Source organism: Lutra lutra, chromosome 6, assembly GCF_902655055.1.
Source record: "Lutra lutra chromosome 6, mLutLut1.2, whole genome shotgun sequence".
Taxonomy (NCBI): Eukaryota; Metazoa; Chordata; class Mammalia; order Carnivora; family Mustelidae; genus Lutra; species Lutra lutra.
Genome location: NC_062283.1, coordinates 30,150,847 through 30,166,288, shown reverse-complemented (window position 1 = coordinate 30,166,288; position 15,442 = coordinate 30,150,847). Strand labels below are relative to the sequence as shown.

General features: G+C 56.2%; 1 protein-coding gene across 1 annotated transcript in view; it reads left to right on the top strand.

Annotated features, from left to right (window-relative positions):
- The window catches only part of TNXB (tenascin XB), a 56,002-nt gene that overhangs the window by 18,871 nt on the left and 21,689 nt on the right, over positions 1–15,442 (top strand). Inside the window, exons 8-18 of the mRNA XM_047731937.1 lie at positions 785–1,153; positions 2,187–2,480; positions 4,249–4,539; positions 4,890–5,195; positions 6,675–7,007; positions 9,912–10,202; positions 11,371–11,670; positions 13,159–13,446; positions 13,707–14,015; positions 14,550–14,858; positions 14,989–15,291. Coding sequence (XP_047587893.1) covers positions 785–1,153; positions 2,187–2,480; positions 4,249–4,539; positions 4,890–5,195; positions 6,675–7,007; positions 9,912–10,202; positions 11,371–11,670; positions 13,159–13,446; positions 13,707–14,015; positions 14,550–14,858; positions 14,989–15,291 — 3,393 coding nt within the window. The remainder of the gene's footprint in view (positions 1–784; positions 1,154–2,186; positions 2,481–4,248; positions 4,540–4,889; positions 5,196–6,674; positions 7,008–9,911; positions 10,203–11,370; positions 11,671–13,158; positions 13,447–13,706; positions 14,016–14,549; positions 14,859–14,988; positions 15,292–15,442) is intronic.

Sequence of the window (15,442 nt, the reverse complement as noted above, 5' to 3'; positions counted from 1 at the left end):
GTGAAACCAGCACTTCCCCACTCTGACTCACTGTGGTGAGGATGGCTGAAGGCTGTGGTCAGTGGTTACTGTTTTCCACAGTTTGGCCTTGACCTCAAAGGGACACATCAAAACTGTGTGGGGATGGCCTTGAAGCCATCAGGCAGCTTGTGTCTGTGAGAGTTGAAACCACTGCTTCTTGAGCTGCCTTTCCAGACCTCCTGGCTCACGTCATGCTTGTCTCTTCCACAGGAACGATGCCGGGCTCAGGGGAGGGCTGCCCTAGGGAGGGTTGTGGATATATTTTCCCCTCGCCAGGGCCCAGATGCCACCTGAGCTGGATGTACCCCCCCCCACACACACTCTCTCTCTTCCCTCTCTCTTCAGTACCCACTCTTCCCTTGCATCTGCCTTCCCTAACACCACATCTCCTCCTTTCTTCCAGGCTTCTCACTGCAGCACTAATGGAAGCCACGACCACCACCCTCTGGGGAGGGGATGTGCTTAGGGAGGGACATGGAAGTCTGTGGGGGCTGGAGGTCCCCTTGTAAGGGGAGGGATGGACAGCTTTATTGCTTTTATTTATTGCCTGCAGGCCTGTCTGTTCAGAAATGTGGTTGACAGGGGTACTGAGAGGACTGGGTAGATCACTGGGAGGATGAGGTGGCCCAGGAAGTGGACTTAGAAGCAGAAGAGGGCAGGTCTGTAGGCTCTTAGAGGCTAGAAGGCAGAACCTGGGGTTTGGGATTTCCTTTCTCTCTCTCATTCTCAACCCTCCTGTTTTTCTCACCCTGCCCTTTCCCAGGGTCCTCTCCTTCAGGCCTCTTGGGAGCCACCGATGAGCCTCCTCCCTCGGGCCTTTCCACGACTCAAGGGGTCCAGGCCCCGGAACTGCAGCAGCGTCCCCAGGAGCTGGGAGAGTTGAGGGTGCTGGGCAGAGACAAGACAGGGAAGCTCCGCGTTGCTTGGACTGCTCAGCCTGACACGTTTGCCCACTTCCAGCTCCGCCTTCGGGTGCCGGAGGGGCCAGGAGTGCATGAGGAACTACTGCCAGGGGACGTCCGCCAGGCTCTGGTGCCCTCACCCCCTCCTGGAGTCTCCTATGAGCTGTCACTTCGTGGGGTCCCCCCGGAGGGCGAGCCCTCTGCCCCTCTCATCTACCAAAGCATTATGGGTATATCCTGAACTCTGCTCAGCTCACTGTCCTGAGGATGGGGGAGGGGCTGGGCCATCAGGGCTTCAGAGGTGGGATGGGGACTGAAGGGTTGGGCTAGTGTTTGGGTTGGAATGGTAAGAGCAAGGAGAGAGAAGGTTGGAGTTGAAGGTTCAGAGGAAAGAGGAACGGAGGGAGTCTTAGAAGAAGGATGGGGTGCGGGGCAGGGGAAAAGAGGATGGGAGGAGAAAAGTCAGAGGCTGGGACTGGGAGTCCGGGAGAGAGGCTGTAGGCTTCTGGCTTTCCACCTGCAGCTTTCTTTGCCCTGTATCCTCCCCAATTCCTGGTCACTCATAGATCTCTGCATTTAGGCGTGGGAAGGCCTCCAGCCCTGAGGATACCAGCCCTTAGCCCCCTCTGCCCCTTCCCTTCCCCACAGCCCTGCCACCCCCTCACTGGGTAGGTTAGGACAGTGGCCCCCTGCCCTGGGAGGCTGGCCTGCGGTGGACAGTGCTCCATGGTTGCTCCAGCCCGTTTCTGTTGGGGACGGAGGTTCCTTAGCATAGGGCGCTCTCGGCCAGCAGGGCTTCAGAGATGGATGAGGTTGGTGGAACCAGTGAAACACTCACTTGCCCTCCTGGTCTCTCTTTTTGGGACTCGGTCTCTGCTCCTCCAGGTGAGATTCAGCACTAGGAGAGAGGGCGGTGGGGGAGAGAAAAGTCCAAGTGGACAGAGAGTCTCCAGCTGCTCCAGAGCAGCAGTGAGGAAGCTCTGACTCAGGAACAACCTGGAGGGGGGACCCAAAACTCCCCCAGAGCTCTTGATGTGGCGAGGGATGCTTGTGAGGGGTGGGGAAGCTAGCACAAGGGAAGGGCCAAAGCTCTCACTGCAGAACAATGGGCTGCTCTCAGAGGCCTGCGGGGGGAGGAAGTAGAGGCCTTGAGGGACAGAGACGTCCAGGAAGGAGGGACCCAGTGGGCTGAGGAGAGGGAAGGAGACCAGGGATGAGGCAGTGGTCGAGGCCACCTGCTTTACTTTTGCCCCCACATTCTAGACAGGGATGGGGCGAAGCCTGGGAAGCCCTTGGCCCAGCCACGCCTGGGCGAGCTGATGGTGACTGACCCAACCTCCAACTCTCTGCTCCTGCACTGGACGGTCCCTGAGGGCGAGTTCGACTCCTTCGTGATCCAGTACAAGGACAGGGATGGGCCCCAGGTGGTACCTGTGGAGGGATCCCAGCGCTCAGCCCGCATCACTAACCTGGACATCGGCCGCAAGTACAAATTTGTGCTATATGGGCTCCTGGGCAAGAAGAGGCATGGGCCCCTGGTGGCTGAAGCCAAGATCCGTGAGTGAGAGCAGTCACACCCACCCCTACCCCTGGCCCCTGCTTGGTCTTGAGGGAGGTCTTCCCAGTGCTATGGGAACTCCAGGAAGGTTCCCTGGAGGCCGTGGTACCTGAGATGAATCCTGAAGGAAAAGCAGTGGTAGGTCCAGCAGAGGGGTTGAGGAGGGTGGTGCAGACAGAGGGAGCCATGGAGAGTGAGGCAGGAGCAAGTGTGGCCCTGGAGGAGAATCCATCTATTTCCTCTGGGGCACCTGGGGAGCAGAAGGGACGGGGCTTGTGTGTGTCTGATTGAAGAGCTTGGAGCTGCTTTGAGGGCCCCGGCCGGTGGGGGGGGGGGGGGGCACTCTGAAGGGTTTTAAGTGGGAATGATGTGATTTGCTACTTATGTTACAAATAACATGGGAGCTGCTATAGAGAATTGCTGGAGAAGTGAGTTAAGAGCCAGCAAGAAATGATGCCGGCCTGCCTGGGATGGAGGCTTGTGGGAGGTGAAGGACAACGAGGCTGGGTGTGGGAGATGAAGGACAACGAGGAGGCCCAGGCCCTCTGGTGTTCCTAGAGCAGACAGTCCCTTGTGCTGAGGCAAGGAACAGTGGAGGTGAGGACCGGCACAGCTTGGGACACTTAGATAAACCTCTTCGGAGCATTTGTTAACAAGATGTTCTAAGTGTGCCAACACACTTAGTGGCTGCAGCAGCCCCCGTGAGGTACGCCCATTTATAGATGAGGAGAGTCAAGGTACAGAGAGGGAGAAAATGGCGGAGCTACGGCGGGGATCACTGCTGCCCTCACAAGTCTGGAGAGCAGAGAGGAGGCCTGAAGAGTGGGCATGGGGGGACAGGAGACAGGATGATGGCATGGGGGGAGCAGAGACAGTGGCTAGCACTCAGGGCATGGGCAGAGGAAGAAGAGCCTACAGGGCAGCCTGAGAGGGTGACTCGTGGAGAAGGGCACAGCCAGGGAGAGCAGTGTCCCAGATGCCAAAATGAAGGGCGTGGTCAGACATGTCAGATTCCATAGGAGTGATTCAGAGCTACAGAGTGTCCACAGCACTTAGCAGTGGCGAGGTCACTGCTGGCCCTGGTGAGAGCTGCCAGTGGAGGGTGGAGCTCAATCGAGAGTCTGATGGGGGTGAGGACATGGCTACAACCAGTGTAGATGGATGGCTCTTTCTGGAATCTGGGTTGGGACTAGAGAGCAAGGAGGGAGGCTGGAGGGAGCTAGCAGCCAAAGAGAGGAGCTCCTGCAAATGCCTGCGGCTCAGTGAGGGGTAGTGAAGGGTTGGTGGTGCAGGGTGGGAGAGAAGGAGATGGGACCCCAGCACAGGTGTGGGAGGCTCTCCCGCATTCAAAAGCTCCAGAGATGGTGCTTCCCTCTCTTGGAGGAGAAACCAGCTAGTAGTTAGGACTGGAAGCAGTAGAGATTGTCCTGGAAGACTTCCCTGGCTATGGAGACACAGAGGGAGATGGCTGGGCTCCCTTCTCTCTGAAGCGCCTCACTAGGCTGCAGATGGGGCCACACTAGTCCATGTGGCACATCTGTGCCATTTAGAAGAAGGCACCTTGCCTTAGGTGAGCATAACTCTGTGCCAGGGCACATAGCTTGGCAAGCAGAGGCTGGCTGGATTTCAGTCCCTTAGTGCTCCCTCAATCATGCACCTTTGTGCAGTGAACAGCCTGCACAACCTCACACAGCATCCCTATGTGGGAGACGGAGTACCCCTCTTTCTTTGACCTGTGTTCCTCCTTTCTCTCTACCTCTCTCCCAGTGCCTCAGAGTGATCCTAGCCCAGCGACTCCACCCCGCCTCGGCAAGCTGTGGGTGACAGATCCCACCCCAGACTCACTGCGCCTCTCCTGGACTGTCCCTGAAGGCCAGTTTGACTCCTTCGTAGTCCAATACAGGGATAGGGATGGACAGCCCCAAGTGATACCTGTGGAAGGGCCCGAGCGCTCGGTCATTGTCTCCTCGCTGGACCCTAACCACAAGTACAGATTCACTCTGTTTGGGGTTGCCAACAAGAAGCGGCATGGCCCCCTCACAGCCGATGGGACCACTGGTGAGTGGTGACAACCTCTGCCCCCATGGGACCCCTCCCAACCTTCCACACACTTGCCCTCAGCCAGGAACCAGGTGGGGCCTCCCAGTGTGATGGCTGACTCTGAATCCTGGCCCCACTCCCAGGCTGAGGGAGAGCCAGCCTCCCCCGTCCTGCTGGGTCCCTTCCATCCCATTCAGCTGCTCCCCAAGGCCCAGAGGATGTGTCATACCCTGACTGTGCCAGACTTCCCAGGAGTTCAGCACTTCTAATTAATGCTAATAGTGACCCCCAGATATGACGACCCATCCAAACCCCAAACCCCAACCTGGGGCTGCCAGCACAGCCCTCACTGGATCCTCTTATTTCAGCCTCAGATCAGAGAGCCGAGTCCCTCCACCCAGAGTCCCCAGCGCAGCCCCTGCTGGGGGAGCTGTCAGTGACTCAGGCAAACCCAGACTCCCTGCGCCTGGCCTGGACCGTGCCCCAGGGCTCCTTTGACTCCTTCGTGGTCCAGTACAAGGATGCACAGGGCCAGCCCCAGGTGGTGCCCGTCAGGGGGGATGAGAACGAGGTCACCATCCCGGGCCTGGAGCCCCACCGGAAATATAAGATGAACCTCTACGGGCTTCATGGCAGGCAGCGTGTGGGACCTGTGTCCGTGGTGGCCACCACAGGTGAGTCAGGGCCACCCAGGTCTCCCTCTGAGCAGGACCCTGCCTGGGGGCTCCTTCAGACCTCCCTCCACCTTCTCCTTCTGGGCTCCAATCCTTCCAAGCGCCCCACATCCCAGGACCTCTCATCCAGCCACCAGCCCCTGGCCTTTTTCTCAGCTCTGCTTCTCCATCTCCAAGAATAGGTCCCATTTTCTCCCACCCTGAACACCTGGAGCACCTCCACCCCGGCCTGGCTGGGGTGGCTGTCATTTCTGGCTCCCACAACCAGCTGCCTGCACCTTCCCACCGTTGCTGCTCTGCTCAGTGCCAGCAGATCCAAGGCACAAGAATCCCTCATTTCCCCCAGCTTCTTTCTGGCACGAAGACACCTTATCCAGGACCCGCAGATCCCTAACTCCCAGCCGGGAGCAGGGCAAAGGGCCCCCTTTCATTCCGTCCACCGGCCCTCATTCCTCCACCCTTTCAGCCTCTCCCGGTCAGCATCGTTTCCGTGGTTGTGTAGCCTCATGGTTGGGAGCACAGGCTCTGGGTCCCACTGCCTGTATTTGAAGCCTAGCTCTGCCATTTGCGACCTGTGGGACCTTATGTAAATTACTGAACCTCTCTGAAGTTCAGCTTCCTCATCTGTCCAGTGAGGATAATGGTACATGCTTCCAGGGTCATTAGAATTAAATCAGTGTACAAGCATACATGTTTAGAATAGCGCCTGACACATCAAAGCTGCTATTCAGGAGTGAGCTGCTCTTTTTCCCTGACTTTCTCCCTGCCCAGTATCCTTTTTTCTCATCTCCCTACTTTGTCCAGCCTTGCCTGCTCCCTCCTCGATCTTCTGTCCCCTTGGTGGTACTCCATGGACCAGGGAGTGGGTCACAGAAGCCAGTCTCCCTTCTCCATGGAACCTCAGTGAAGATGGTGGACAGGTGCCCCTGGGGCTGTGGTTCTAGATGCAGCCAGGGAAGGGCACGGTTCTCCCCAGCCCCTTCATCCCCACATCTTTCTCCCACCCTTGTCTGAAGTGGAAGGAGGGACAGGGCTGCCTGAGGAGGCCTTAGCCAGGGCACATTCTGTCTGGTGTCCTGGTAAGTGGAGTGGGGCTGCTGAAAAACCCTGTGGGGGTGCTGGAGCCGAAAGGGAGGAAGGCAGATGGGAAGAGGCCTTATGGCCCCCTTGATTGCCAGAGGTGAGCACTGTCTATGGACGCAGTAGAAAATTCCTCAGGATTTCCTCTGTTCCCATCTCAGCTCCTTTCTCAGACGTGAGCCCAACCCAACAGAAGCCAGCAATATAATCCTTCCAGCAGTACTGACAGGGGCCAGGGGCCTGTCCCAGCTTCCTGAGTTACTGAATGGCTAATACAAAGGCTAACGAACCCCGAAGACTACAGCTTGAGGACTTTGTTTGCTGAATGTACTTTATTGTCATAATCAACTAACAAAGCAAGTCACACTGGAAGCCTGTATCCCCTATGTATTCTCTCAGCCCCCCAGGACCTTGTGGAGGAGACACCTAGCCCCACAGAACCCAGCACGGAGACCCTGGAGCCCCCCGAGGAGCCCCTTCTGGGGGAGCTGACGGTGACAGGATCCTCCCCAGACTCGCTGAGCCTCTCCTGGACCATCCCCCAGGGCCACTTCGACTCTTTCACTGTCCAGTACAAGGACGGGGACGGGCGGCCCCAGGTGGTGCGTGTCAGGGGTGATGAGAACGAGGTCACCATCGGGGGCCTGGAGCCGGGGCGCAGGTACAAGATGCACCTGTATGGCCTGCACGAGGGGCAGCGCCAGGGCCCCGTGTCCACCATGGGCGTCACCGGTGAGTGTGGGAGGAGCCTGCCTCCTTCTCCTCCCCTCAGTGGCCCCCAGCTTCCCCAAGGCCATGGCTCTCCCTTGCTGCAGTGGTAGCATGACCACCCCCCATTGCTTGGGGGACACCCAGACAGAGCAGTTCACTGGGGACCAGGCTATAGCCAGCTTTGTGACCTTGAGCAATTTTAAACTTTCTGTGCCTCTGTTTCCTCAGGTGCAAAAAGAGGATAGTAACAGGCATCCTGCAGAACTGTAGTGGGGATTAAATGAGTGAACAGACAGGAAGCACTAAGAAAGGGTCAGGCACAGAACACACATGCTGTTGGTGTAGCATAAGGAGGATTATAATTGACCCTGGTCTGGGTCTGCTCTGCCCCCTGTGGCTCGTTCCGCAGCTTAGCTAATCAGATGAGCAGGAGACATCAGCCTGTTTGTCAGTGCAGCTGGAAAGTTTCTTTACGGCTCATCCAGTGAGTGACTTTATAGCAAAAAGGGACATCCCTTCCATCTCCTCTCGAGAGTCTCAGGACCTGGACCCAGCCCAGGATCTCCTCTCCAGAGTCTCAGCACCAGGGGCCAGAACCGAGGCAGGCCACTGGGACTTGGGACTCTCTTGCTGACCTGCCCAGCTTGGCTATAGCAAGGGGTGTCAGTCTCTTTTCCCTTTACTCAAAGACACACCTTTTTCAAAAACATCTTTTACTATAAGGGGAAAGATTAAAAACTTAAAAGCAGAGAAATGGGTTTTCAGAACATGGTTCCTGTACTTCCACAAAGCCCAACCTCACAGTGACTTGGCTGGCTTAATTTCCAGAACCTTCTACTCATTTCTTTTCATTCTTCAAGTAGCTCTGAGAGTAAGGAGAAGGGAAAGCCACCCTGAGTTACTGTCCTGTGGGCCCAAAGAAGCAGGGTAGGAGGCTCATGCCAAGCCCAGATATGCTGCCAAGGATTCTTTTCAGGTGCCCCTCTGTCTGCTGCCTTTCCCAGGTGGCCACAATGGGCTCTGTGAGTCCCTGGCCCTGGGCCCCAGGGAAGAACGGACTGTGTTGGGTGCTGACTGAGGCAGTGCAGTAAAGGAAAATGGAGATCAGGTATTTGACAGACTGAGTTCTGTTTATGGCTCCCCTGGTTCTCAGCTTCGTGATGGAGCATGATGTTCATTGTCAGAGCAGGAAGGTGATGGGTAGCTAGAGCCTGCTGAGCTATCCAGGGGGCTGTGCCTGGCCCACGGCATGTGCTCTACCACTGCCAGGATGAGAGGCCAGTTAGAAACATTTCTAACAAGAAAAAGATGATGTCCAGTGCAGCCTGGGGAGCTCCATGTTCGTGGGTAGTGGTAGTTCCACCTTTTTCCAGTTAAGACAAGCCACAACAGTCAGGCTCGTTTGATGGTGATAGACCATTTCTCTTCCTCATGGGAAGACGTACAGACAGGACAGAAGTGAGCTGGAAGTGGATGGGACAGGAGGGATCAGAGCTGCAAGAAACATGAAACACTGCCAGGCCTGCTACCTGGTTCCTAGTAGATGCTTGCTAACATGGCGGCCACTCCTAGCCCCTCAGCTGCCTTCATCCCTGCCCTCCCCACGTAGACTCAGTTGTCTTTCTGAGGCCTCCCAAACAGGTTTTCCTCTGCCTGGAGCCTGATCTTATCCTCCCACAGAAGCCAGAGAAAGCAACTCTTGGGAGCCACTCGCCCCCGCCACCTCCTCCACTGCCTTACTTCTGGGGACCACCTTCCATGTTTGGTCACTATTGAGGAGTGCCCCCCAGACTTAGCTGATTCTTGCACGGTGGGGCCCACCGGGTCCCGAGCTGGGCCTTTCCCAGCCAAGTCATGCAGACCACTCATGAGTTTAACAAATGTTTGTGGAGCACCCACCATGTGCTGGGCAACAGGGACACAGCAATAAGCAAGGCAAAGCACCCCCGCTGGGAGCTCATGTTCTAGTAGAGGGAAACAGACACCAGACTGCCCACATTTGTCTGTGGTACCGTCTGTGACAGTGATGAGCCCTGGAGAAAAGTCCAGCAGGTGAGATGGTGAATTAGTGGGAAGGAGGTGGAAAAGGGCTTCCCTTGAGGTTAGAGCCGAGGGAGGGACAGGACAAGGCACGTGCACCTTTGGGAAGAATATCCCGGGCAGAAGAAAGTGCCCCGACCCTCTGTGGATAAGCCAGGAATGTCTGGAATGGAGAGCAGCTATGTGAGAGGTGATCGTGGAACCTCAGAGGTCATTGTAAGGACTTGGTTTTTGCCCTGAATGGGATGGAAGTCATTTCGGGAACAGGCTCTGACTAATGGGTCAACAGGGATCAGAGGCAGGGGGAGGGTGGAGGAGGGAGAGGATTTAGGAGACCTATGTAGCCCAGTGGGACTAGTGGTGCTTGGAGATGGTAGCAGTGGAGTGGAGTTAGCGAGGGGGGTTGGCTTCTGAAGGTCCTGCCACCAGACCTTCCTAGCCGGCTAGGTTTAGAGTGTGGGGGGACTCGGGGACAACACCCAGGATGAAGTGGTGGCTTTGCTGGGGTGGGGAGGTCATGACCAAGCAGGTGTGGGGGGCAGTCCCTGAGCTTGCTTTTGGACTTCATGAGTTTGAGACACAGACCAGGCACCCAAGGAAGATGCGAGTCTGCAGGTCCTGGGGTAGGGGACTTGGAGCCAGTGACCTACAGGTGGAAGTTCAGCCACTCTCCAAGGGTTTCGGTGACACCCCTCCCCAACCCCAGCACAACTTCAGGTCCTGGCGGGAACTTAGGGCTTGTGGCCAGGCAGATGTCACCAATCAGTGTAGTTCTACATCAGGACAACCTCGTGGGTGCTACAAAAACAGACGTAATTACTAACAAGGGAAAGAGGAACTTTTCCTAACAGCCTTCTACCGTCTCTGTCTCCGCTCCACACCCAGAAGAGACCCCAGCCACAGAGCCGCCCCTGGAGCCACGCCTGGGGGAGCTGACAGTGACCGATGTGACCCCCAACTCCGTGGGCCTTACATGGACAGTCCCCGAGGGCCAGTTTGACTCCTTTGTGGTCCAGTACAAGGACAGGGACGGGCAGCCCCAGGTGGTGCCTGTGGCCGCAGACCAGCATGAGGTCACCATCCCGGGCCTGGAGCCTGCACGCAAGTACAGGATGAACTTCTATGGGCTACATGATGGGCAGCACATGGGCCCCCTCTCTGTAGTAGCTGTGACTGGTGAGTGAGCAGGGGTGAGGCAGCTCGCATCCCTGGCTACCCAGAATCCCCCCTCCCACAAACCCTCTCTCAGGTTCTGCCTTGCAGGCCTCCATAGGTCCTTCCTGAGGTCACAGGCACAGTAGTCTGTTCCTTGACTCCTTGGCCTCTTCCCTAGGCTAGAACCTTCCCTGTCCTCCAGTCCCTCTCCATTTTGCCTTCTCCCTCAGGCAAGAATGTCTTGCTTCCATCTGACCTAAATCTGACTCTGTCTCCCCTGATAGTCCACAGCTGTTCCCTTCCTTTCTCTCAAAACCCTGCTGTGACTTGGCCACAGCCAACACTTTCCCCTGATGTTCTTTTTCTGTTGGGCTTCAATGACACACATCCTTGAATCTCTTCTCAGAAGCCGTTAGTGCCCCGAGTGCTATAGCCTTCCTTTCTCCCAGAAGTGGCCCTTGCTCTTGGGTCCCTGGGGACAGGTTGCTGCCATTTTTCTACCACGGTGTCTGATGAAACCCATGGACCCCTCTCAAAGCAGGGCTTTAAAATCTATAACATAGGGGTGCCTGAGTGGCTCAGCCATTAAGCGTCTGCCTTCAGCTCAGGTCATGATCCTGGGGTCCTGGGATGTAGTCCCTCATTGGGCTCTCTCCTTAGTGGGAAGCCTGCTTCTCCCTCTCCCACTCCCCCTGCTTGTGTTCCCTCTCTTGCTGTGTCTGTCTCTCCCAAATAAATAAAGAAAATCTTTTTTAAAAATCTGTAACATAAATGCATAAGGTTAGAGAGGAAACCAGTTACACTGATGTTCAATTATCAAAATATTTTAAATTCAAATTTATGACTTAGTAATACAGGAACTCTTTATCAGTTCATTAAATAATAAGTCTTGGGGCATGTGTCATAACCTACCCACATTTCAAAGGAGGGAAGAGTGTAAACGGTACTTTGAAGTCTGCACAGTTATTCTAAGGTGACATGAACACAGTCCTAGGTATGCTGACACCACAGTGAGCACCAGAGGAAGTGCTACATTTCAGTGAGAGGTCAGGGAAAATATTGATGTGATTGTGTCTCATCTAGCTCAAGGACCCTTGAGGCCCTGGGAGTCCAGGAGCCCTTCAGGTTTGGGGGCGGGCGTTCTCCTGCCCAAGGTCTCAGCCACGTTCTGTGTTTTTCTGGATTCTAGCTCCCCTCCCCACAGCCCCAGCCACAGAGTCCCCCCAGGAGCCACAGCTGGGGGAGCTGACAGTGTTAGACATGACCCCAGACTCCGTGACCCTCTCCTGGACAGTCCCCAACGGTGAATTCGACTCCTTCATGGTCCAGTACAAGGACAGGGATGGGCAGCCCCATGTGGTGCCCGTGGCCGCAGACCAGCGTGAGGTCACCGTCCCCGGCCTGGAGCCCAGCCGGAAGTACAAGTTCCTGGTCTATGGGCTTCAGGATGGGAAGAGACGCAGCCCAGTCTCTGTAGAGGCAAAAACAGGTGAGAGGCCCCTAAGCCCCCAGCAGTCTGCCTACCCTCTTCACACTGCCTAGTCTCTCTCCTTCTGCTTGTCTTCCCTGTGTCCACCTCTTCTGTTTTGTTTAAAAAGCCATACTGCCAGGGCGCCTGGGTGGCTCAGTGGTTAAGCCTCTGCCTTCAGCTCAGACCCTGCCTTCAGTCTCAGGGTCCTGGGATTGAGCCACGAATCATCGGGCCCTCTGCTCAGCAGGGAGCCTGCTTCCCTTCCTCTCTCTCTCTACCTGCCTCTTTGCCTGCTTGTGATCTCTGTCTGTCAAATAAATAAATAAATAAAATCTTTAAAAAAAAAAAAAGCCATACTGCCGACCCAGTTCAGGGCAAATGAGAACCAAGAAAACAGGGCCAGGTCCTGGGTCTGTGCTTCCCACTGACTTTTCCTCTCTTCTCATAATTTTCACTGCTATTGAATGGGGGAAGTCACTTAGGACCCTTCCTAGAAGGTGGGACATGGGAGACTGGGAGTGCTGGAAGGTGGGACATGGGAGACTGGGAGTGCTAGGGGAGGCCCAAGGGAGTCAGGAGCCCTTTCCACCTGCTGGGCCTTGCAGCTCTCAGCCTTGTGCAGCCCTCACCTCCTGAGAGTTTTGCCGTCACCCTCTTTCTTATCCTACTGGCTCAGGCCCATCGGGTCCCCTCTTTGCCTTCCGTAGAGGGCCCTTTTCCTCCTATGCCCTCTTCCCAGGGCCTCGAAAACTGGGAAGAAGAGGAGCCCAGGGCTGGAGGCCCAGCCAGGCCCATTCGGGCCCAGCCCAGCTGTGCCCCTTTCCTGGGTTTCAGTCCAGGCCCTCCCCTGCCCCTGGGGGCTCCCTGATGCCAGAAAACTCTAGCAATAACAATGCTGTCAGCGTCCTCACTGGCCAAGAAGGCAGCAGGCCAGCTCCTTCCCAGGCCTCAGGATGGCTTTGGGGCAGACACCAGATCCTTTCTCCATGTGAGCTCCCCTCCTCTCCCCGCCTCCCCACACCAAGTAGACAGTCCCTACTCCTCCACCAGGCCCTAAGAGGGCCACCTCCAACATAACATCCTGCTTTCTCATCTGCTGTGTATACTTGTCAGGGATCCTGTGCCCCCTCCGATGTCCTTAGGACCTCAGATTTCCCCAGGGGCCAGGCAAATCACAATGGGTAGGCTCCTTGGTAAAATGAAATAAGTAAATCAAGCTGTACCCTGATAGGAACATAGTCTCTAAGAAGTGGGAAGAATCTGGACGGCAGGAGGAATAAGATAAGCAGGAAGCTAGCGATTCTTTTTTCCCCAGAGATGTCCTGTTGGCTAAGTGGAGGGAGGCATGGGCCAGTTGGGGATGGTGGCAGAGATGGGAGGGTGATGGAAATATTTTGGGGAAGCACTGATCATTTGGGCAGTCCTGGGTTTTTCCAACTCTAGTGGGAAGCAGTCAAAGAGTCATTCTGGAAAAAAATAAACACAAGAATCTTTCCTCTCCGTCAGCTGCCCAAGGTGATGCCAGCCTCAAGGCCCCCCCCCGCCTGGGGGAGCTGTGGGTGACAGATCCCACCCTGGACTCACTACACCTCTCCTGGACTGTGCCCGAGGGCCATTTTGACTCCTTTGTGGTCCAGTTCAAGGACAGAGATGGGCCCCACATGGTGCCCGTGGAAGGCCACGAGCGCTCGGTCACCGTCACCCCTCTGGACCCTGGTCGCAAGTACAGATTCCTCCTTTATGGGCTCCTGGGCAAGAAGCGCCATGGCCCCCTCGCTGCTGAAGGCACCACAGGTGAGGGCATCCCTGCAGGGCCAAGCTCTTCTCCTGGAGCTCCCCTGGGGATGGCGGCTGCACCCGGCCGGGCCAGGGAAGAGGGTGGTCACTTGTGCTGGCTTCCATCACAGTACTTAATCTCCTCACACAGTCCCATAACACTAGCCTTATAGGACTCAGCTATGGCAAAGCCCTGTCCCCAGACCTCTCAGTCCTGCCCTTTGAGGTCACCCACTACCAGAAACAGCTCAGCCGCCTTCTCTCTGTCTCCCTCTCAGAGCCGAGGAGTGGTGTGGATGATGCTAGAACAAAGCACCCCCCAAAGCCCCGTCTCGGGGAAGAGCTACAGGTGACCAGCGTGACACCAGACTCTGTGAGCCTCGCGTGGACGGTCCCTGAGGGCCACTTTGACTCCTTTGTGGTCCAGTACAAGGACAGGGACGGGCAGCCCCAGGTGGTCCCTGTGGAGGGCAGCCTCAGGGAGGTCAGCGTCTCAGGCCTGGATCCAGCCCGCAGGTATAAGCTGCTGCTGTACGGGCTGTACCAGGGCAAGCGTGTGGGTCCCATCTCTACCATCGCCTTGACTGGTGAGTGAGGCTGTGGCCGGAAGTCGCTGCCCTGCCTTCCGGCTTCAGCTCTCCTGGTCTGACCGAGCCAGGGGGTTTCTGAACTGCTTATTTCCCTTCTTTTAGGGGAAGGGATAGCCTTATTGAGGCATAATTCACATACAATTTTATATGAACAATGAGTTTTGGTAAATATGTAAGTCATGAAACCATTACCATGATTGAGATGCAAAAGATTTCCGTTGACCCCAGAACCCATTTCCCAAGCCCCTTTACCATCAGTTCCCCCACTGCCAGCCTCTGTCAGCCACTAATTCCTTTCTCTCCTTACACTTTTGCCTTTATAAGCCTTTCACTTAACAGACTCATACAATACATACTCGGTGCTTGGTTTCTAACACTTAGCATAATGCTTTGGGAATTCATCCTCGTGTTCCATAGTTGGTTCTTTTTACTACTGACCTCTAGCCTTCACCTCCTCCCCTCCTTCCCTCTCACTGGAGAGACTTGTGGAGACAGACCAGTCACCCATCTCTACCTGTCTCTCCGAACCAGCCCCCAGAGAAGCTATCGAAGCCGAGGCCCCAAGTTCTCCAGGGCCTGAGCCCCGCCTAGGGGAGGTAACTGTGGAGGAAGCAACACCAGACACCTTGCATCTCTCCTGGACCAAGACTGAGGGTGATTATGACTCCTTCGAGGTCCACTACACAGACCAAGATGGGCAACTCCAAGTGGTCAGGATAGATGGTGACCGGAATGATGTCATCCTCTCTGGACTGGAATCTGAGCACAGATACCTAGTGAACCTGTACGGTTTCCGTGGTCAGCAGCGCGTGGGTCCTGCCTACATCGAGGCCCTAACAGGTAACCAAGGAGAACTCCACTATAGCTCCTTCCTCCAAGTGGCTGGGAGAGCCCAGAGGAGAGCAAAGTCCCCAAGGTCACCTGGCCCCTCTCTCAGGTCCAACTTGTTCTCTCTCATGTCTCTGTTCAGCCCCAAGGGAAGAGGAGGATGAACCTTCAGAACCTCCCACCAAGCCCCGCCTGGGGGAACTGGCCGTGACCGACGCCACCTCTGACTCCCTGCACCTCTCCTGGACCGTCCCCGAGGGCCAGTTTGACCACTTCCTGGTGCAGTACAAGAACGGGGACGGGCAGCCCAAGGCGGTGCGCGTCCCGGGGTATGAGGAGGGGGTCACCGTATCAGGCCTGCAGCCAGACCACAAGTACAAGATGAACCTGTATGGCTTCCACGGTGGCCAGCGCGTGGGCCCAGTCTCTGCCATTGGGGTGACAGGTGAGTGGATGGTGGAAGCCCCAGGGCGGGGCCAGCGGGAGGATCTCCCTCTCTCAGGTGATGGGTGACTGGGTGCAGGAGGCCCCCATGCTTGAGGCTGAGCCATGGGGCCCTTTGTGCCTCCCTCCTTCCCTGGGGGCTTCCTGAGGAC